General features: G+C 34.5%; 1 protein-coding gene and 1 long non-coding RNA gene across 2 annotated transcripts in view; both read left to right on the top strand.

The window, feature by feature from the left end:
* The window catches only part of RIF1 (replication timing regulatory factor 1), a 55918-nt gene extending 35481 nt beyond the window's left edge, over positions 1 to 20437 (top strand). Inside the window, 16 exon segments of the mRNA XM_082690947.1 lie at positions 1347 to 1371; positions 1374 to 1663; positions 3044 to 3086; positions 3650 to 3852; positions 4407 to 4506; positions 7171 to 7290; positions 8490 to 8641; positions 9022 to 9102; positions 9185 to 9239; positions 9787 to 13029; positions 14929 to 15075; positions 15395 to 15472; positions 15561 to 15676; positions 16285 to 16438; positions 18384 to 18492; positions 18949 to 20437. Of these exon segments, the coding sequence (XP_082547073.1) occupies positions 1347 to 1371; positions 1374 to 1663; positions 3044 to 3086; positions 3650 to 3852; positions 4407 to 4506; positions 7171 to 7290; positions 8490 to 8641; positions 9022 to 9102; positions 9185 to 9239; positions 9787 to 13029; positions 14929 to 15075; positions 15395 to 15472; positions 15561 to 15676; positions 16285 to 16438; positions 18384 to 18492; positions 18949 to 19163 (5131 nt within the window). The 3' untranslated portion in view covers positions 19164 to 20437.
* The window catches only part of LOC309843934, a 1014078-nt gene that overhangs the window by 257233 nt on the left and 734039 nt on the right, over positions 1 to 22806 (top strand). The window lies entirely within an intron of this gene.

Raw genomic sequence — 22806 nt, 5'->3', positions numbered from 1 at the left:
ACTGAGCCACCCAGGTGTCCCTACCTTATTTTATTTTTATCACTGGCTTTTTGTTATTCAGTGGTTTATAATTCATTGTTATTAATACTTATGCTCATGTTGGCCTGTATGACCATTTCATGTGTTTCCATTATTTTTTGAGCCCTTCGGCATAAGATAATCAGGCTCATTCTGTACTTCTCATCCTTCAGCCTAGAACCAACCATATTTCCAAGGAACGTTGGTCCTTTGCTGAGGATGGATGGCATTTAGAAACTGAGATCTGTTCGTTGTTATTAAGATGTCACTGCTTCTGGATCCTCTTGAGTAGACAGGTGTGGGATATGTGTCACGTGATTCATGGCTGTCTCCTCCGCCTTAGCATACTGGCCTGGAATTTTGGGGTGGCCATTCCCTAGGAAGAAGGTTAACTTCCTTTTGTTGGTAACACTTGTTTTTTATTTCACCACATGATATTTTTCATCAGCAAGCACTGATTTAGAGTTTTCTCTTAAATCTGAGATATTTTACCTTAAGAGAATAGATTCTTTGAAGGAAAGGTAATTTTTAAAAATCTGTGATTTTCTTGACAAATGTGGGTTTATTCCTGTAGGTAGGTATCGGAGAGACAGGATCTAAAAATAAAAATAGTACACAGAAAAGTCAGACAGTGCTTTTAAGATACATCTTTTAATTCAAATCTAGGCTTGCTTTCTTTGCAGTCTTTCTGAGGATTTGGATCTGTGACTTGTTGAGTGTTATTTGTAGGGTTCAGTTTATTATAGATGACCTAGGGAGCAATAATTTCTAAGGGAAGTTTTGGACATCTAAAGTTAATTTTGGAACCTATCTTAAAAAAAAAAAAAAGATTTATTTATTTTACGGCAAGCCACTTGCATGTGAGTTGGGGAGGTCGGGAGGCAGAAGGAGAGAATCTAAAGGTCTACTCCCTGATGAGTGCAGATCCTGTCACAGGGGCTTGATCCCACCATCAGTGAGATCATGACATGAGGTTAAAACAAGAGTCAGACACTTAGTGACTGAACCACCCAGGCACTCCATGGACCTTGTCTTATAACTTAGTACTTTCTTACAAATCAGTTGTTGAAATTCAGAATATAAACATTTGAAATGCATTTCACAACTCCTTAGAGAAAATACTCATTTTCCTGGATTTCTTCTAGATCTGCCTAATAGTTTTTCTTTGTCTCTGCTTCAGTTTTAAAGACAGTGTTGTGATACTTACCAATAATGGTGTATCATTTTAGGATTTGTGGGTATCACTCTACAGAAACATGTATATTAGAAGTATCTGTCATTTTTATAGATTATTTTTCATTTAAATGGTATAAATTATAAAGACATAGAATAATACTTTTCAAAATACTTGAGTTTTTAATAAATTCAATTTTATCTTAGCACCACAGAGACCTTCAGATTGGTCCAAAAAGAAGAAGGAACCTCTAGGGAAATTGGCCTCTTTATTTAAACTTATTGTGAGAGTGATCTATTCTTTCCACACTCTGAGCTTCAAGGAAGTACATTCTGATACTCTCCTCACTGTCGGCAACTCAATCATCAGTATTCTTTCTAATGTACTTGGACGTATTTCTTTGCCTTCTATGATCCGAAAAATATTTGCAACTTTAACAAGACCTCTGGCATTATTTTATGAAAACTTAAAGTAAGTATTTAGAATTTCTATGTAATAGCTTTAAATTAAATGTCTTTAGATGTAGGTAGCAAACTTTTGTCATTTTCCCATCAGCTTCTTGTTATGGATGGTAATTGTTACCATTTAGTGAAGAGGGTACTATATTAAACTGCATTTGTTAAAAAGGTAGTTCAAATCATACAGAAATATAAATAAGAGGTAGAAATTGGGAGTTTTAAAATTTTGTGTGCTATTTCAACCCTGTCTTTCAATTTAGTGCATACCTTTTCAGATTTGATAATACAAACAAGCATACCTGTTAAATTTACAATGTATATGAAGCATATTTGACATGCTACTTTGTGGTTAAGTATATGGTATACCCTTAAAATATTGTATGCGTCTTGTACCATTCATCTAAGAATCTCATTCTCTTTGATGTCTGCAGAGGGTTCCATAAATCTTTGTACCCAGTTTCCTCTTAGCAGACATAAGTGTTTTTCTAGCCTTTTCCCTAGCTTCACAGTATTATAGTTGAACATATTTGTATACATAACAGTTTGCCACTACTTCTTCAGAAAGAGGTCGTAGATGTCAGATTGTTGGTTCAAAAGGTATACGTACTTAAATTTCTGAATTACCATGTAAAAATTTACAGTATCCTTTCCATTTGAATCGAAATAAGCAATGCCTTGAACCATGAAAAGTCCCAAATAACATAACTTTTTTAAAAAAGCAATTTGAAAGGATTCATCGATGTTTCTTCTAGCAAGCTTATGTGGTTCAGTCATAATAGTCTGTCTTTTATAAATTAAATACATGAAGAAAGTTTTAAGAACAAATTTGATAAAAGTACAAAGTAGAACCCCAAATTTATTAGCTTTTTGTGCATCTTTTAGCCTTTAAGCTTAAAAATAATTTATGCTTTTTAATTAAAAAAAAATTTTTTTTTTAAGATTCTATTTATTTATCAGATAGCGATCACAAGTAGGCAGAGAGGCAGGCAGAGAGAAAGAGGGCAGCAGCCTCTCTGCTGAGCAGAGTGCCTGATGCAGGGCTCTATCCTAGGACCATGGGATCATGACCTGACCCGAAGGCAGAGGCTTTAACCCACTGAGCCACTGAGGTGCCCCAATTTATGCTTTTTAAAAGAGGTACAGAAAGAAGTGACTAATATTAGTATTTTGAGATCTTTTCTAAATGTTTTTCTGTGGCTCTTTTTTCTCCCCGCCGTGGTTCATTTTTTAAGATAGGTTTGTTTCACGTTTGTTTGATAATTTGACATTTTTAAAATTAAATCTTGGGCACCCTTTTATATCACTACACATGTCTCATTTTTATGGCTACGTTACATATTTTTAGGTTTAACTTTCTGAAATATAAGTGGTACTCTTGTGTTTTTCTTCCCAGGCTTGATGAAGTTCCTAAAGTGTATAGTTGTATGAGCAACAAGGTAAAAATAGACAGTTGTCTATAAAACATATTTTCATGGTGAAAAAAATGTTAGGGTTTAGGTAATTGTCTTTCCTGTACATAGTTCTGATTTGTAAAAGGATTATACTTACAGTTTTAAATGGACATTTAATAACATGACATGGGCATGTAGTTTTTAAAGAAGGGTTCAGTAATGTTGCTTTAAATTCGTACAGCTCCCCACCTCCTATCTTAGCCCTTTATACACGAGGGTAATTGGTTCCTGGTATTTTATAGGTAAAACTTCTGTAGTTAACTATTACTCTCTGTTCATGAGAAAATGTAATTTTTTTTCTGTTAATGGAAGATTGTTTGAAATCACAGTCTTGTATTAATAATCACAGTAAATTCACCTGATAATTTGTCAGTTTATAATCACATATTTAAGGAGACAGATGGGAGCTTTAAAAAAAAAAAAAGTTTTAATTGAAAAAATTGAAATAATAACATGTTTTGAGTTCAGTATGTTTTATGCTTTTATTTTTTCCTGTTTTAAAAGGACATTTCCATTTTTTATCGTAATAAAATTTTCCTTTTTCCTAGTTAGAAAAGCTACTGGGAGAGATAATTGCTTGTCTACACTTCAGCTACACTGGAACTTATGACAGCGAACTTCTTGAACAGATCTCTCCATTATTATGCATAATATTTTTGCACAAGAATAAGCAGATTAGAAAACAAAGTGCTCAGTTCTGGAATGCCACATTTGCTAAAGTGACAACGTTGACTTACCCTGAAGAGTTAAAGTATGCTACCCACAAAACTATTTTATATAGTTACTGTGATTGCTTAAATTGGTATTTTGGTTTTAATATGAATTTTTATTTGGAAGAATTATTGCAGAACATTCCTCAGTTGAAATGTTACTTGGAATAACATGGTAGTTATTAAACATAACTTGACCTCTGACTTTGGTCCTGAGAGTAACCGTGATTTTAGGAACATTAAAAGCAGTATTAAATTTTCATTAATAAAAGAAATATAAAAAGGAAGAAATTGGTGGTTATTAAATACAGGTGATGTGTACACAAGAGTTTAATAGTCTACTTTTGCTTAGAATCTTACGTGATAAAAATTGGGAAACTTCTTAAAGAAGAATATTTGGGAACGGAAGAGGTGAGCAAGAAACTAAATATTCTACATTTGTCCCAGTTTTGTTTATGTAGAATGAGAAACAATCTTTAAGGTGGATGTATTTTGGCACTCTAAAATTATCGTTAAAGTGTTCTTATTAACATATTACCAGTATTTACCAGTACTGCTTGACTCAAGGTGTGTGTGTTTATGTACTTTTTTAAAGACCAGTACTAAGACAAGCCAAACAGAAATTTCTATTGCTTTTACCTGGTTTGGAACATGTTGAAATTATGGAGGAATCCAGTGGACCCTACTCCGATTCAGTAAGTAGAGGTTTTTTACTTTTGAATATTTGAGCACTTCATTTATTGGATTGCAGTGTAATTCGTAAAAGGCAAAATGTTAGAAATTTTTTTGACGTGATTTAAGTGCGTAAAACTGGAGCATAAGAGCGTCATGATACAGGGTTTCTCTATGAAGTCCATTTCCTAGCTTTAAACACTTTTAAAAAATTGAAGTATAATTGACCTATAGAGTATCCTGTTTCAGATGTACATCAGTGATTTGATATTTTTATACATCATGAAATGACCTTCATAAGTCTAGTTTTCCATCTGTTATACAGAGTTACGGCAATATTACCCACTGTATTCTCATACTTAGCGTTCCATGACTTCTTTCTTTTATAACAGGAAGTTTGTACTTTTTAATCCCCTTCACCAATTTCATATGTCCCCAACCAATCCCCCTTCTGGTAACCAGCAGTTTGTTTCCTATCTTTGAGTCTGTTTTGCTTTGTTTGTTCACGTTACATTTTAGATTGCAAATGTTAGAGAAATCCTACAGTATTTGTCTTTGTCTGATATTCACTTAACATAATACCTTCTAGGTTGATCCATATTGTCACAAATGACAAGATTTTGTTCATTTTTATGGTCAAGTGACAGTCGATTTTGTATGTGTTTGTCTTATGCATTTATCTTTCAATGAGTATGTGGTTGTTCCATGTCTTGGTTTTTTTAAGTAATGCTGCAGTGAACATGAGGGTGAACATCTCTTCAAATTGGTGGGGTTGTATTCCTTGGACAAATATGCAGAAGTGAAACTACTGGGTTCTATGGTAGTTCTGTGTTAAATTTTTTTTTTTTTTAAGATTTTTATTTATTTATTTGACAGAGCGAGAGACACCAGCAGGCAGAGCTATAGAGGGAGAGGAGGAAGCAGGCTCCCCATTGAGCAGGGAGCCCAATGCGGGGCTCCATCCCAGGACCCTGGGATCATGACCTGAGCTGAAGACAGTCACTTAACCAACTGAGCCACCCATGTGCCCCCTGTTTTTAATTTTTTGAGGCACTTCCATACTGTTTTTCATAGTGGTCACACCAATTTATCTTTCCACCAGTAGTTGTATAGGGGTTCCCTTTTCTCCACATCTTTGCTAGTACTTGTTTTTTCTTTTCCATAATAGTCCCACGTCATGTGTGTGATTTTTCCTTTGCATATCATTGATAATGATAGTGACATTGAGCATATACTCATGTGCCTATTGGCCCTCTATATCTCCAGTAAAAGAGGTGTTCAGTTGGGTTCCTGGGTGGCTCAGTGGGTTGCGCCTCTGTCTTCAGCTCAGGTCATGATCTCAGGGTTCCGGGACTGAGTCCCGCATCGGGCTCTCTGCTCGGCCGGGAGCCTGCTTTCCCCTCTTTCTGCCTGCCTCTCTGCCTACTGGTGATCTCTCTCCATGTGTCAAATAAATAAATAAAATCTCAAAAAAAAAAAAAAAAAAGATCAAGTGCTCTACCCATCTTTTAGTTGGGATTTTTTAAAATATTAAGTTGCATGAGTTCTTTATGTATTTTGGATATTAACACCTTATCCAGATGTATTGTGACTATCTTCTCCCATTCAGTAGATTGCCTTTTCATTTCGTGTATGGTTTTCTTCACTGTGCAAAAGGTTTTTAGTTTGATGTAGTTTCATTTGTTTATTTAAATATTTTTTTGCCCTTTGGCCTAAAATAATTTTCTGATAGAAGAGCAGTAAATTTCACCATAGATTCTCAGTTAAATAGTCTCTGATTCTTATTCATTAATGATTCTTTTTGAACTATGGCATTTTGTGTATTTTCCTTTGTAGATGTAATTATTAAAATAAATGGTAAAGTGTTGCTTTAGGTAAACCAGGAATAATAGTTACTGGTCTGTGTCTAAGCAAGAGTTGCCCTTCATTTTCTCAGTTCTTTTCCAGCAAATCTCATTCCTTCTGTCAGAAAAACATATCTTTGCTATCATATAACCCTTTGGAACAAGATTACTTTAGCTAATAATCACTGTCTGATCAAGGAGTAAAAGTATGGGTATTACATTCCCATGAGGTAGACATTATTACACAACTTTTTTCCTACTCAACAACAAATGGAGTCTTGGCTGTTCATTGTTTAGAACCTATGAGAGAAAAAAGTTAACAGTTACTTAAGCACTCTAGTTTTCATTTTTGGCCAAAATAAAATTCCTTATCAGATAATTAGATTTGTGGAGACTTGTTTGGTGTAATTCATCCTGAAAAAGTCTAAAAGGGATATGATAGGTAATACTTTCTATCGTGCATGCCTCCTTATTTGATATTTAAAGTTTATGAATGTGATTGTTTCTTTAAAATATTCCCAGTAATAGGAGGGGTCTTTGAGTTCATTAATTTGATTGACTTTTAGCATTTATTTGTATATCTTATTTTTACAATTTGTAAAATTCTCAAAATAATTAGAATTCATAAAATTTATAAAAATGGTGCAAAGTAGCTACTGTATGAGTTAGAGATGCCAAACCTGTTTGCTGTTAATAAATTAGACATGTTTTCTTTGACATGATTTTAAGTGAATAATGAGAAGAGATCTGATACTTGAAATGAGTATTATACTGAAATTTTCAAAGCATGAAAAGGAGAAATAGAACATTTGTACTTAAAAACTTTCATTTTTAATAAAACAGACAGAAAATTCACAGTTAAATATGAAGATAAGTGGCATGGAAAGAAAATCAAGTGGAAAAAGAGATTCTTTTCTAGCACAAACAAAGGATGCAAAAGAAAATAAGAAACCACCAGTCAAAGTATGTTTTTCCAAACTTTTATTTAATGGTAATTTAATATTAAAGTAGATAGTAGTTGGAAAACATACAGCTTCTAATTGGGAAAAAAAAGTGATTAAAGGCCAAATAGAAAGGATTAAAGGGGGAAAATAGAGCTTGACCTAAAAAGACTATTAAGTTAACATGGAAGTCTAGAAGCTTTGTGAATGGATTCATTCTTACTAAAGTGTGCTTAATATGTAGCATTCAAGTGGGCCTATTTGGCTGAGTTGGTTATTTATCTGCCTTCAACTCAGGTCATGATCCTAAGTTTCTGGGATCAAGTCCCACATTAGGCTTCTTCCTCAGTGGGGAGTCTGTTTCTCTGCTGCTCCCCCTCTTATGCTCTCTTTGACAAATCTTTTAGAAAAAATATGTAGCATCCATTAAGTATAGTTAATTCAGGCAGTAGCCCCCTTGAGATAGAATGAAATCTAGGTATGAATATAGCATAGGTAGCATAAGAACATTTTAGAACTTCTGTTACTGCATAGAAAGAGAGCACTTAGGTAAGATACCTATTTTGGCCTCAAGTCTAGTAATCTTAATCTTACTAATTGCCAGTAACTGATTTTCATGTAGTAATTTTATCCCTGTGATTTCTAATGAGGGAATTCTAGAATCTTGAAACCATGGCCTTGGCAAAAATGAAAGACAAAAATACTATTTTTGAAGAATGACTCTCAACACAGTCTTGTTTCAGTTATAAAGTAGAAATGTAAACAGTTGCACTGAAAATTTGTAAAAATAACAGTACCAGTGTTACTGGTATGGAGCATGTATTATATTGCCAACTTTTACTCAGTTTTGGCTTGGTTTATGCTTCAGCTTGAAAGCTGCTGATACATTCTCTTGCCAAACCACTTGATTTCTGTATGTTGGCCTGAAAAACATATTTGTCTATGCTTTGTTGGTATGGTATGCTTTGTTGGTAAATTGCCTACTTTTTAAAGAGGCGTAATAATTTTTATTTTCTGAATGTTGATTAGAAGCAGAAAGTGAGGGGCATTGTACTATTAACCAAGGATAATTGTACTAATTATTAACTTATCCAATAGGTTTGAACTTCAAACTTAAGTCATTATTGAATAAGTTTATAGAGTGCTAGAGTAGAGATTGATTGAAGTATTGGAAAATAATTTGGAAACTCAAGTGTACATTTGCCTTTTATAAATTTGCAGTTGAAATTAGAACCGTCTTCTACAAAAACAAAGAGTGAAATGCCTTTGGAAGAGGAAAAGTCTACTGATTTCGTGTTTATACCTCCAGAAGGAAAAGAAGCAAAGGAAAGAATACTAACAGAACATCAGAAAGAAGTACTCAAAACAAAGAGGTTTGTAGCCTTTTATCTTGAATTGGGTGTTCTGTAATCACACTTAAGATTTCATGCAGTATAACTGTAACTTTGTGTTTAGAACTAAAATACTATGTATAATATATGGCTATATTTTAATGCCAAAAAGATACACCGTACATGGCTGCATTTTAGAATAAAAATGGTTACTTAGTAACATACTACATGTTTATGCCTTCATAGCTGACTCCTTAATGGAGGTAGTGTTGGAACAAATAAAAAATGATTTTGAGGAAAATAAATATCTAAGCCTTAATTTTACATTGTTCTTAAAAGATAAGTAGATGTACAAATCTAAGTTTAATTTCTAGTTATAGGAATATCACATTTTGAAGTTATTTATGTAAGATCTTTTTCAGATACGATATTCCTGTCATGTATAATAATCTGGATGTTTCACAAGACACTTTGTTTTCTCAGTATACCCAGGAAGAGTCTATGTAAGTATGGAAGCTGTTGAAGTAACTGACTTTCTAACTTTTAATTAAAAACAGTATTTTAATTTATACATTTTTATTTCAGGGAAATTCCTCCTCTAACTGAAAAATCAACGGAAGATACCAAGGTGATATATAAGGTATATTTGGGGGTTTTTAGAATCATTATTCCATTATGAATATTATCATTCCATTAATTTTCAGATATATTGCATAATCTCATAACTCTAACTGATACACTTTAGCAAAATTGTAGTTATTGTGTTTGTGGGTGTATGTGAATGTATCTGTTTAAAATAAACGGGTTTTTGCTTTATTAAGTATTTATAATTAGAAACACAAATTAATGGGCATCTGTCACCACCTTTGGAATATTTACAAAATACTGAAAATCTGGGCGCCTGTGTGGCTCAGTTGGTGCAGCAACTGCCTTCGGCTCAGGTCATGATCCCGGAGTACCAGGATCGAGTCCCACATCAGGCTCCCAGCTCCATGGGGAGTCTGCTTCTCCCTCTGACCTTCTCCCTTCTCGTGCTCTCTTTCACTCACTCTCTCAAATAAATAAAATCTTTTAAAAAAAATACTTAAAAAAAAAAATACTGAAAATCAGTGATGTGCTTTTTGAATTCCAAAAGTTTTGGACTTGTTTGTTGGCTAACCTATATACATGTGTACGTTTCTGTGCAGGAGGAAAAAACAGAGAGGGACATTGTTATTCCTCAAGATGTCACAGAAAACCGTGATACGGATGAACATCTTGAAAAGGCTTCTCTTTCAGATAATGAATGTGGTTCTAATGATGAAACCAGTCCAGAACTACCAAGCAGTAATAATGACTCCAGAAAGAATGTTTTAATTTCATCAAAGAAAACAACTGAATGTTCATCTAGTGTAGAAAATACTTCTGGTGTCAGCATTAGCTCAGTTTCTAATGCCATCATTTCCGGAATTCTCCCACAGCCTACAAGTCGGAGGCAAACCTTTATTACTTTGGAGAAGTTTGATGGTTCAGAAAATAGACCTTTTAGTCCGTCCGCCTTAAATAATATGTCATCAACTGTTACAGTGAAAAATAACCAGGAAGTCATGGATAAAATAGATAACCCACCAAAAGCAAAGAAAAGAGAAATGGCTCTTGAAAAATCTGATGCTGAAAAAATAGCACATGGAATTAAGAGATCAAGCCGAAGGTCAAGTAAAGCTGAACAAACAGGGAACAAAAGGTCTAAGCTCTTGAGATCTGATCAGGAGAAAAATACTCAGGAATCTATTGATGGCACAGTAGTCTTAGAAAATAATCCACCTGGTTTGCTTAATCAAACAGAATGTGTATTAGATAATCAGGCTCATCTCTCTGAATCTACAATGGAGGATGAGGATACAATGCTTAAACCAACAATAGAAAATGCGGTATTACTAGAAAACAGTACTGTAGAAGAGAAAACATTAGGAATCAGTTTGGAATCCAAAGAAAATACACCCCCAGCTATAATACCAGCAGATCAAATGGTAGATGAGGATAGTCCTGTTCAGATAACTCCAAATCAGAAAACGCTTAGACGATCCTCAAGACGACGTTCAGAAATAGCAGAGCCTACCCCTGAGAGCCAAGAGAAAGAAAATAATCATCAAAAAAAAGACAGACGTAAAGAAGAAGAAAAGACCCTTCAGAAAAGTCCATTGCATGTAAAAGATGATGTGTTACCTAAGCAAAAACTGATTGCTGAACAAACTCTACAGGAAAATTTAATTGATAAAGGGAATAATTTACACGAGAAGACTTTTGGGGAAACTAGCACTACTTCTGAAATTGATGAAAGTAAAAAAAAGCTAGACCTTGAGAATATTAAGTCTGAGGGAGACAGTGCCCAGGACATTGTAGATAAGTCCTCTGAAAAACCAGTAAGTGGACGAACACGCTATCAAACAAGAAGAGCTTCCCAGGGTTTACTTTCCAGCATTGAAAACTCAGAATCTGATAGTTCTGAGGCAAAAGAAGAAAGTTCTAAAAAGAAGAGATCTGGAAAGTGGAAAAGCAAAAGCAATGATAGTGTTGATATTGAAGACCAAGAGGAGAAAGTGATAAAACAGGAATGTGTAAATGTTGAAAACCAGACACTTGATTACAAAGCAAATTCTGAAGTGGGGAGAGACCTAAAACCTCAGATTTGTGAACAAAAAGATGAGAATACTATTGTAACTCTTAAAGATTCTACAGTTTCTTCAGATGTATTACAGGTTTCTGATGATGTTTCAACTGCTGATGAGGGAAAAAGTAAAACCAACAAATGTACAGAATATTCCGTTTCAGACCCTTCTGTGCCAGATTCAAACCTAAGGACTAGAAATGCCAGCAAGAGATTGCAAAAACGAGATTCTATAGAAAATAACATGGGAGAATCCTCAAAAATAGGGACATCAGACAATTCCTTGCTATCTGAAAAAACTTTGCAAACACTTGAATGCCAACATAAGAGAAGTAGGAGGGTAAGAAGATCTAAAGGTTGTGATTGCTGTGGAGAAAAATCTCAGCCTCAGGAAAAGTTCATTGGGTTAAAGAGTACAGAAAATTACGATATAAAAGCCAGTGAAACAAAAAAGACAGATACGCATACACCTGTAACTATATCAGAGACTTCTAAAGCTAATCTGTGCTCTGAGGTAAAACTTTTGGATGAACATAATTGTGTGAATTTTCATTTGGGACTCAAGGAGGAGAATGATGCTGTTAATGATTCATTAATTATATCTGAAAGTGAGTTGAAAGAAAATACTAGCCAAAACCCTCTTCCTTCTGGAGTAGTAAATTTTGAAGAAGAAACTTGTGATATGGATTCTGAAGAAGCAACACCTCTTGAGAGCCAAGAGCCATCCAATAAAAAATGTAGAACTGTTAGCCCATGTTTAGGTGATTCTAAAGATAATTCACTGGAATGTTCTATTTTGGAGACCAAAGAAGAAAAGTCAGAGGCTGTCTTGGAAAAGGAACTAAGTATAGAGAACATTGTCAATGTTGAAACAGATGCATGTAAAGCTAATGCAAAATCCAACCCAGAAGTAGAAGCTATTGAATTGGGTGTAAAAATTGATAAATCTGAAGCTAGCTTTTCTGAACAAGAGAGTACCGAAACTGGTATTAGTGAAGAAGTAATGGAGATAAATAGTGACAGAAGTGATGAATCTGATGCAGAGGCAGCTGAGAAACTGAAGGCTGAAGAAGCAGTAACTGAAGAATTTAATTCTGTTGTTGATCATTATGATAATACCACAGAAATGAGTGCTGTGGTAGAGATACCTGAACAAGCAGCAGTTGGAGAATTAGATGAAAGAAGTGACGAATCTGGTCCAGGCTCATCTGAAGGAATGAATGCTGAAATGGAAACTTGTGAAGAAACAGTGATTGGTGAGGTGAGCGCTGAAGCTGACCAAGTCAATGAAACAGAAGGCCAGGACTCTACTAACAGAATCTCTACCAAGCCTGTACAAGCTGAAACAGAGACATCAAGTATGGAAGTCAGCAGTTTTGTTCTTACCACACTTGGGATGAGCACTGAAGAAGGAAAAGTTGACTCTAATGAAACTGAAACAAAAAATGAACTTAGTAAGCCTGAAGAAGCAGTATCAGCTGACAGTCAAATGGTGGGAAATGATGAAATTCTACAGGAAGCTCACCATACTTCAGAGAAAGTGGAGGACACATCACAGTCGCTGACATCTGAAACAGCCATCTCTGAACTAATAACAGAAGACAATAATGCATCTCCTCAAAAATTAAGGGAACTAGATCCTTTACTTGTATCCGCAAATGGCAGTCCTAGTGGCATGCAGACCCGCTGTGTCTGGTCTCCTTTGGCTTCTCCATCGACCAGTATTTTAAAGAGAGGACTAAAAAGACCTCAGGAAGATGAGATATCGTCACCTGTTCACAAGGTAGGGGAGTTGAGGCTGAATATTACTTAGCCCATGTTTAATTGAGTATTTGGCAGTATAGTGGTTCCTGGTGAATGACAGAATGTTAGACTGATAGGACCACTCATTTTGAATAATTAACCACAGTGACCAGGGAAATGGGCAGGTAGAAAAAAGAGTGTTGATCAAAGGAAACTGAAGGCCGTATATATTCCTTTACTTTAGGACACTAAAACTCTTCAACCATATACATTATTCACCTTTTGCAGAATTGGTGAGGATCTCTTGTGGGTTTTTTGGTTTTGATTTTTTTGCTCATAATGTGAGGAGACATTTAGAAACTGATAAAGTAGCTTTAGTTAGCACTCACTTTGTGCTAGGACATTATGTAGTCTGTTTCCCATTTAAATGTTCATATAAACTCTTAACTTCCAGACCTTATCTAATGAAAAAAATCTCAGGCTGTGCCATTATCAGTTTCTGGATGTGATTTCATTTATTATTTTATATCCCCATCTTCACTAAACTGACTCCTTTAGTTTGTATTTGCTTTAGCTCCTGACCCTATAACTTGGACATGATTTGTTGAATGAGTAAGTTAAAAAAGTAAAAGTTACATATGCTTACATAGTTCAGCTTGTCCTCTACTTAGTAAAGGAGATGTTCTGAAAAGGTTATGTGAGCATGCTCTACCTATGAAATGGAACCTGCCATTTAATGTGGAGTACATGTGTTCATATATACAGACATAACATTAGAAATTGAAGGTAGACTTAATCTTGCCTCTGGCAAGCACATTGTGAAGACTTCCTCAAGATGTACTAAAAATTCTTTTACTGAGAATTGAGGTTTTAGCTTTGTTTTGCTTTGCTTTTATATTGAAGTTCTTTTTTTTTTTTAAAGTATCTTAAGTGAAGTCTTTGAAAAGTATGAATATAGGGGTGCCTGGGTGGCTCAATGCGTTAAAGCCTCTGCTTTCGGCTCAGGTCATGGTCCCAGGGTCCTGGGATCGAGCCCTGCATCATCGGGCTCTCTGCTCAGCGGGGAGCCTGCTTCCTCCTCTCTCTCTGCCTGCTTGTGATCTCTGTCTATCAAATAAATAAAATCTTTTTTAAAAAAAATTTAAAAAGTATGAAGATAGAATGCATTGGGATTGATGTTTTCAGTATATTTTATTTTCCTTCAGTATATTTTAGATTTTTAAAAAAGTTAACTAGTCCTGTTTTGTGTGATAGTACCTCAGATTTAATTTTTATTTAGGCAACAGTAAGACATTATAGTTTTCTATAGCAGATATGTACGGAATCTGCCCACTCTTGGGAGTTAAGACCAGGAGGCATTTATGTATATGATTAGTGGTTATGCCTTATTGCATATTTATTTATTGCATATTATATCAAATAGCTGAATGAATGAAAGCATCGTAAGACTTTAGAAGAGGCTAAAATGAAAAATTGTCACCCAGTTGCTATGACTCTGGGACCCTCTAAAGAGTTTAGAACAGAGGTTAGAAAGGTAGACCAGAGGTCAGTTAGTACTATTTCTGCCTCTTTACCTTGTATTTTAAAGTCATTGCAGTAAGCCCACAAGATTAGTATAATTGGATGATACAGTTTCAGCTGCTATGTGTAATTTCATTTTTCTGCCACTGTCCCTGTTTCAGTCTTCGTTGGTATATTATGTAGAGACCATTTAGAACATGGATAATTGGAATGACCTGTGGTATTATTTGTGAAAGCAGCCATTAGGAAGAAATAATACAGTTATGTACATTTGGCTTCTAGTGAAGTAAATTAAGCTTCTAAACCTACATTCTATTTTGGGGGACCTTAATGGTGAGAATTTATGGTGTGGTTTTTTTTTTTTTTTTTTTCTTCTTTACTTTAACTTTGTAAATAAAAGCATGACCTGTGTTTTCAGGTTCGCCGGGTCTCCTTTGCAGATCCAATATACCAAGCAGGATTGGCTGATGACATTGATAGGCGATGCTCTATTGTTAGGTCCCATTCTTCAAATAATTCTCCCATAGTAAAAAGTGTTAAAATTTCACCTACTGCACAATCTAAGGTAAGTTGTGAGCTTTAAAATACACATACATGAATGCAGGTACCGAATTGCATAGTGTAGTTTATCTTAGAACTAATAAAGAACAAGATGTCTTTGGTTTGGATACATTGTTTGTCTGCAACATGGTAAACAAACATGAAGAGGTGGGAAGAGTCCATGATAATCTAGTAATTGGTTAGGTAATAGTAATGTAATAATACATTTTACATTTTCTCAAAATTTTAGGAAATTACCGCACTCTTAAGTAATGAAAGTAGAGTTATAAAATTATAGTTTTCTAAGGTTCTGAGTTTTTTTTTCTCTCCTTTCTTCTGTCTAGCATAATGCCACTTCAACCAAAGGATTTCTGTCCCCAGGATCACGTAGCCCTAAGTTGAAGAGTTCAAAGAAGTGTTTAGTAAGAAGTGCTTTAGTTTTCATGTAACTTTATATTTTCATGTTCAGTTAGGTGACCTCTATTTAACGATTTTGAAATTTATTTTAAGATTACAGAAATGGCTAAAGAATCTATGCCAGGTCCAACAGAAAGTGTTTACCCAGCTTTGGTGAACTGTGTGGCTCCAGTTGATATCATTTTACCTCAGATTACCTCAAACATGTGGTAAGTAGTTACTTGTGCTGGTTTATACTTAAATTAAAGTGATCGAGATTCTTTTATTTAGAATTGACCATACATGCGCTTTCACACATTTTGTTTTAGAAATACAAATTTAATGTGGGAAGATGGGACAGGTAAGGCAATAAGAGAAACATCTACCATAATACAGTAATTGACTAAGATAATTAAATGTATGTGTAATATTTGTCAGATGCTGTGCTGAACTCTTTGCATATGTTCTCTTTTTTAATGCTAATCACAAATCTTATAAGGAGTATAATTATTATTTCTACTTTACCAGTTAAAGTTTACAAAGGTTACTCCACCAAAGTCATGAGGCCATTAAGTCATAATGTAAGTGAAGTCTGAGACACAAATTGGGCTTAGTATCTTCCCAGCATTATTGCTTAAGCCAAACAAACACATCAAATTCAAATTTTGTTTTAAATTAAATTTATATGTGCCTGCCCTCAGAGTGGGCTAGGTGAGCCTATATAAAATTCAGTTATGACTGAGCATAAGTCAGGAAATCTAGCTGGATAGGTCCTCACAAATAGAATAAATGTGAAAGTATATGACGACATTTTTCCTTTTTTTCTTAATCTCTTCAGGGCAAGAGGACTGGGACAGCTTATTAGAGCTAAGAATATAAAAACGATTGGTGATTTGAGTACTCTTACAGCATCTGAAATAAAAACTCTTCCTATCCGTTCTCCAAAAGTGTCCAATGTAAAAAAAGCTCTTCGAATCTATCATGAGCAGCAGGTAAACCTAGGTGTTATAAATCATGTATAGATAAATGATGTCTCAGTAGCAATTACAGAAGTTGGTAGTCTTGCTTAAAAACTCATTTTATGCCCCCTCCACCCCCCCCAGTCAGAGTTGACTTAAAACATCACATTTTTAATTTCACAGAGAGGTTTGCTTCTTGATTTTGTCTGGTTTTGTGTAATGCATCTCTTTAGGCTTTTGAGTTCTCCTCTCCTATCCCCTTGTCTCGTTCATTTCCACCAAGTTGGGGATTGGTTCCATGGCTGCTTTTCCTAAAACCTAGAGGTTCAAATCTAAACATTCTAATAAACATCTTTCAAATGTGTATTTAACAGTATTTCTCTTTTGATGTCCAACACAACTGTAACTAATTTTTTTTATTCTTACCAACTTTTTGCACATAAGTATTTCAGCCCATAGACATTTTTCAAGATTCTGATAGAAGCCAAGATTCTCCACTCCCTAACCCTCAATAAGAATACAGATGGAAAACTCATTGTTTCAGAAGAAGTAACACTGTTCTGAAACCTACGCAGAGACCTTTTATTTTTCTACTGAAACTACACAAAATTGTGAATAAATGAGAACAGGTTATGTTAAAGCTTGAAAACCAGTGTTTACATTAGAATTTCTGAGACTGGAGTTAGCTAACTATTGAAGACTTCTGCTATTTTCTTAAGAGTCTTTGATTTAAAAATTATTAAGTATTTGTAATCCTTAAAAACTTCTAAGAGACCCAAAGATTATATTAGTAATTTTCAGTCTCAGACTTGTCTGCTGTGGACCTTTCATAAAAGTGGGATTATATGAGCTGTGGTCTTTTGTGATTGACTTCTTTGAGCATAATGTTTTCAAGGTTCATGTGTATTAGTACTTCATTCTTCTTTATGGTTAAATAATACCCCTTACATGAATGTACAACATTTAGGTCATCCATCAATTGCTTAACATTTAGGTTGTTTTTACCTTTTGCTCTTACGTACACATAAGTTTTTGTGTGGATGTATTACTCTTTGTCTTGGGTGTCTACACAGGAGTCTAATTGATGGACCCATCAATATGGTAACTATAACATTCTGAAACTAGTATCTTCTCAGTCACTAATCTGTATGCCTAGGGACACCTTTCAAAATTGTACTGTTCTTTTATTTTTATTTATTTTTAAAGATTTTATTAATTTATTTGACAGAGATCACAAGTAGGCGGGGGGCGGGGGTGGAGCAGGCTCCCTGCTGAGCAGGGAGAGACTGATGTAGGGCTTGATTACAGGACCCTGAGATCATGACCTAAGTTGAAGGCAGAGGTTTAACCCACTGAGCCACCCAGGCACCCCAGAAGTTGTATTCTTTTTTTTAAAGTCCATATGTTTTCTGGTTTTTTTTAAAGATTTTATTTATTTATTTGAGAGAGAGACAGGGAGAGAGAGCATGAGTGAGGAGAAGGGCAGAGAGAGAAGCAGACTCCCTGTGGAGCTGGGAGCCAGATGCGGGACTCCACCCCGGGACTCCATCCCGGGACTCCGAGATCATGACCTGAGCCATCATGACCTGAGCCGAAGGCAGTTGTCCAACCAACGGAGCCACCCAGGCGTCCCAAGTCCATGTTTTTTACGTTTGGAAATAATCTGCCTTGGATTTTCTTTTCTTATGCTGCTAAACTTGGGAAATACAGTGTAATGGGCTGTTTCTTGAGAAGCCCATTAAATATTAGAGATACTTAACCAGATTTTCGAGAAAACTGAAAAACACTTTATAATCCCTTTTTTTTTGTGTCACTAGTACAACATAGTTTCTTAGCAAGATTTACTAAGCTAATAGTCATGTAATGGGCTGGGAAACAGGTCAGATTCTTTTCCAGTGGTGGTGGTGTTGGTCCCTTTAAAAGCAACTTTCTTTTTTTGTTGTTTTGTTTTTGTTTTACTGGCCTGTGTGTAATCCAGGTAAAATCTCGTGGACTAGAGGAGATTCCAGTTTTTGATATTTCTGAAAAACCAGTAAATGGAATACAAACAAAATCTCTCCCTTCTGATGAAGAAAGACTTGCCTCAGGTATGTTTTAGCAAAGCAGGACAATTTTATTTACAGTGTCAGTTGACTTTGAATATATGCTTCTAGTTTTACTTTGACCATGCTCAGTTAATTTGACAAGGTTTTTGGTTTTGGGGGAGTTTTTTTGGTGCCAGTGACCCAAGTGCATGAAAAAGTAGCTGATACTGAAACCAACTATGTTCAGTTGTTTTTTCTTGAACTGTCAACCGCTACTCAAGGATATAAACTAAATAGTGTGTTTCAGTTACGCTGTTAATAAAAATGAAGTAGACTGGCTCTTCAGTGGCACTAAATAAGTTACGGTGTAGAGTTTTCTGTTGCCTTGTTCTCTTGAGGAAGAACAGTACCTCAACCTGCACTCTCAACTTAAATCTTAGGCACTTAAATTTTTTATTAACTTAAAAGGAAATATGTACAATATCTGGAATAAATTAATTGTGCTTTTTTTTCTTTTAGATTTAATTGATCCTGTTGCTTTGGAAACTCCATTACCTAAAAATCTTGTGGCACAGATTAGTGCACTTGCTCTTCAACTAGATTCAGAAGATCTCCATAATTATTCAGGAAGCCAGCTGTTTGAAATGCATGAGAAACTTGGTAGCATGGCAAACTCTATAATAAAAAATTTGCAGTCACGTTGGAGGTCACCAACCCATGAAAATTCCGTTTAGTATTTTAAGAGAAAATTGAACTTTTTTTTCCCCCAACATCACTGGATTTGTTGATCATAAAATAAGTTCTGAAATACAGCACAATTTCAGACTGAAAGTTTGCAAAGTTGATAGCATTTCAAACCCTGAAGGGCTGTGACTTATGTAAGTTCAGTTTTGTAAGTTCATTGTGTACGATTTTTGTTCATACAATATTTTCTTGGCTGCTATGCGTAGTTTTTCAAAAATTTAAATATCTTACTGAAATGTGGAAGCAAAAACTAGAAACAAAAGCAATCTATTGCACACATCTTAAACTCCTACATATTCTGATGAAACATTCATGAAAAATGAAAAGTACCTTATTTTAAGTAAGTAAAATTTAACATTTCTATTTGAATTTTTTCCTGAACTGATAACGGTGTTTATACTTGATATATATTTTTTTTATTTATGTTTGTTGTGCTTGAAGTTTAAGAAATTTGTTCTCAGTAGAAAACCTTAAATGAGATGCAAAAGAATTGGAACCTTTTTTCCCACAGATGTCAAATTTGAGCAGCTTCCAAGAAAAATACCAAAAGCTGCAACTTCTGGGGTTAAAATAAGCAGAACTTACTAAGATGCCATTCATTTGCATTAGCAAATATTTATGCAGCAGCATTTGCTTGTGAAAATGTAGTCGTATGAGACACACTTATTTTAAAATGCACGACTCTTTGTACATTATGTATAGATTACAGTGTTTTTAATTTATAAATTTCAGCCTTTGTTAATGGCATGAATTTTTCTGCAGCTACTTGTGAATACCTTTGTTTAATAGAAACCTATTTTGTATATATTAAATACTGAGATACCAGTATGGACGTAGAAGTGCTTTGTGAGCCTGCTGCAGATGTTTGTAGGATTCTGTATCTACAAAAACAGATAGTTTTGTACTTAGTAAAAACATGAGTTTTTATTTTCTAAAGTAACCAGAAGGAGTTAAACTTACAGAAATGGGAAAGTATTACATGAAGACTTCACTATTCATACCACCACCCCCCCTTTTTTTTTGGTTTGCAAGGAGGGTATCTGCCACTAGAAAGCTTTGTTACATTTCTTTTTAAAGTGGAGAGTTAGTGCGACTATTTTTGTTACAACTTGGACTAAATGATATCTAGGATTTATCTGTTCTTTTCACCTACACGTAAAGCAAACTTGGAAGAAATTTGAAATTGAAATTGTTCTTTTGAAATATGTATGTTTGCCTAGTTTTAAAAAAAAGGTGTATATAATTAAAACATTTGTAAATTTTACTGACTAGTATTAATGCCTGACTTCCCATATTTGTTTCGTCTCTTTACAGTGAGAATATTTCCTTTGTTCAGATTAGAATAAGTGAATGACCTTCACAGTTTCATACTTTATTCAGAACTAAAAGGCACACATTCTTTTAGCAAGTTACAGAAAGTTTAATTCTTGTGCTTAGTTAGTTCCTATATTCTGAAGGGGACCACCTGCCAGCCAGAAAAGTTGGTGTCTTTTTCGTAATCATAAATCCATCATTACCAATATTTTGGGGGTAGAAGTTTCATAGTCCTACACCAAGGTTGGGTTTAAAAGAAATTCTGGGACTGTAAAACTGAGGATTATAAGCTTGACAAAATAAGTAAAAAATAGAAACTTCGACAGACTTATAATTGTGGTTTATATTGCCTCCCATTTCCCAAATTATATTTTATAGTAAAGAGGCACATAAATTTTTAGTTAACAGGTGTAAGAAGGAGTATGTATATGTGTTTGTATGGAGTCAAAATTGGCTTATCTCATGACTGTATCTTAATGTTTGTGTTAACTAAAGAACTTCAAACAGTATAGGAGAAAAGTGATAAACATTTACTTAAATCACTGAATTTGATACAAGCACAAGTATGTATTTTCGGATACTGTGTTTGAACAAGGATCTGTTTAAAAATGTTAATTGAAGGCAGAAATCAGTTTGCTAAATCTTCATTGTTGATACAGTTAAGCATGTATTTGAGGCACCTTATTTTTAATACACTTGCCTTAAATTTTTACCTGAATAATTCATAAATAGCAAAAACTATTTATTCTCCTTGATCAGTTTCAGTATGTTGTTTAACTATTAAAATTAAATCATTTTCAGTATTTTCTAAGGGTTAATTAAAAAATAGGAAATATTAATAAGAACACTCAAATGTGATTTCTTATTTTAGGCATTTATAAAAAGAATCTGGTTGCTTGTAGAAAGCAGCACAGTATAACTTCTCATGTTCCAAAATGGACTTCATGTGGTGGATTTAAATTTTCAGTATTGCACGGAGCCCGTTGTCAAAGGTGTTATATTTGAACAAGTTTGAAAGCCATTGTTGAATGGTATGGATGTAACTTTTGCTCAAATTCCATATGGTGTAGGATGAATCAGGTTTAGTGATAATGTTATTGGATAATATAGTCAAAAATAAGATTTGTGATAGTTTCTGGCATTGCTCATGGATACTTTATAGCCTGAAAATAGGGATTCTGTTATATATTAAGAATGATAAAAATGTCATTTTTATCAAATTGGATTTTTATAATTTTTATCCATTTTTATCAAAATTGGATTATATCTTGCCTAAAATAAAAGTGGCAGGGCAAGAGACAAAATTAGGGGAAAATGGGAGGGGTGTGGGTAAAATACACAATTAGAATTGGGTTGTTTTTTGTTTTTTTTTTTTAAGATAAAGGAATGACAGTAATTAAAAATACGCGCTGTTTAAAAAACCTTTGTTGGAATTTAACAGAAAATACGAGTTTTTTAAAGCGTTCACATTTTTACCTTAATGTCATTCTTTCCAACTTCATAATCCAGTAAGAAGGGTGTAGTTTCCATCTCATATTCATTACTGATTTTCAGGGAGATAATTTGCAGCTAGGCTAAAAGGCGGTAAAATAGCAGTTACTGACCGTATTAGGCTGAGACTTTGGTCGGGGAGAGAGAGCTATTCGCACATTAGCACAGCGCTATCTATTTAATCCCTAAGCCATCAGGAAGGTCTTAGACATTATATACAAGTGTTAAGTTTTGACTTTCAACACAGTGCTTCTCAAACTTGTCTATATGTAAGAGTGCAGATTCTGATTCAGCAGGTCTGGGAATGGGGCCTGATAGTTTAGTTTATCTCTAAAACCTCCCACATGACCCAGAGAAATGCCTATGTTTGTGGCAGGAAGCTTCAGGCTGTGAATTAGGTGGTAACATAAGTGGCTTTAAATCCCAGGAATTACTGCTACAAAAGATAAGATTTAGTGTTGTGTGTTTTTTTTAACTTTTTCAGGTTTATGATTGTGGGTGCCGACTGGCCTTGAAGGCTTCAAATTAAAATTCAAAAGTTTTTTAAGAGTTAAAAGTAGAATTTTTAGATAGGAAAATTCATGGTTTGGGGAGGAAGATTTAGGTTTTTAAATAGGCAGACAGTTATGTATTTCATGTTACAAAGAACCTAACTAAACAAATGGACAGTGTGAGCCTTTTTTCATGAGTAGTGTAAGTGGATTATGTTCTCATTTTTTTAAATATAAAAGTAAATTTCAGATATTAGAAATACATTTAGTCTCTAAATAAATCTTGCCTTCTGAGTTATGGGGCTTCACTATTTTATTAATAAACATTGAAAACGGA

The sequence above is a fragment of the Mustela nivalis genome, assembly GCF_964662115.1.
Source record: "Mustela nivalis genome assembly, chromosome: 11".
In the NCBI taxonomy this organism is placed as follows: Eukaryota; Metazoa; Chordata; class Mammalia; order Carnivora; family Mustelidae; genus Mustela; species Mustela nivalis.
The sequence above is the reverse complement of the archived record's forward strand: the minus strand, read 5'-3'. Positions and strand labels throughout refer to the sequence as shown.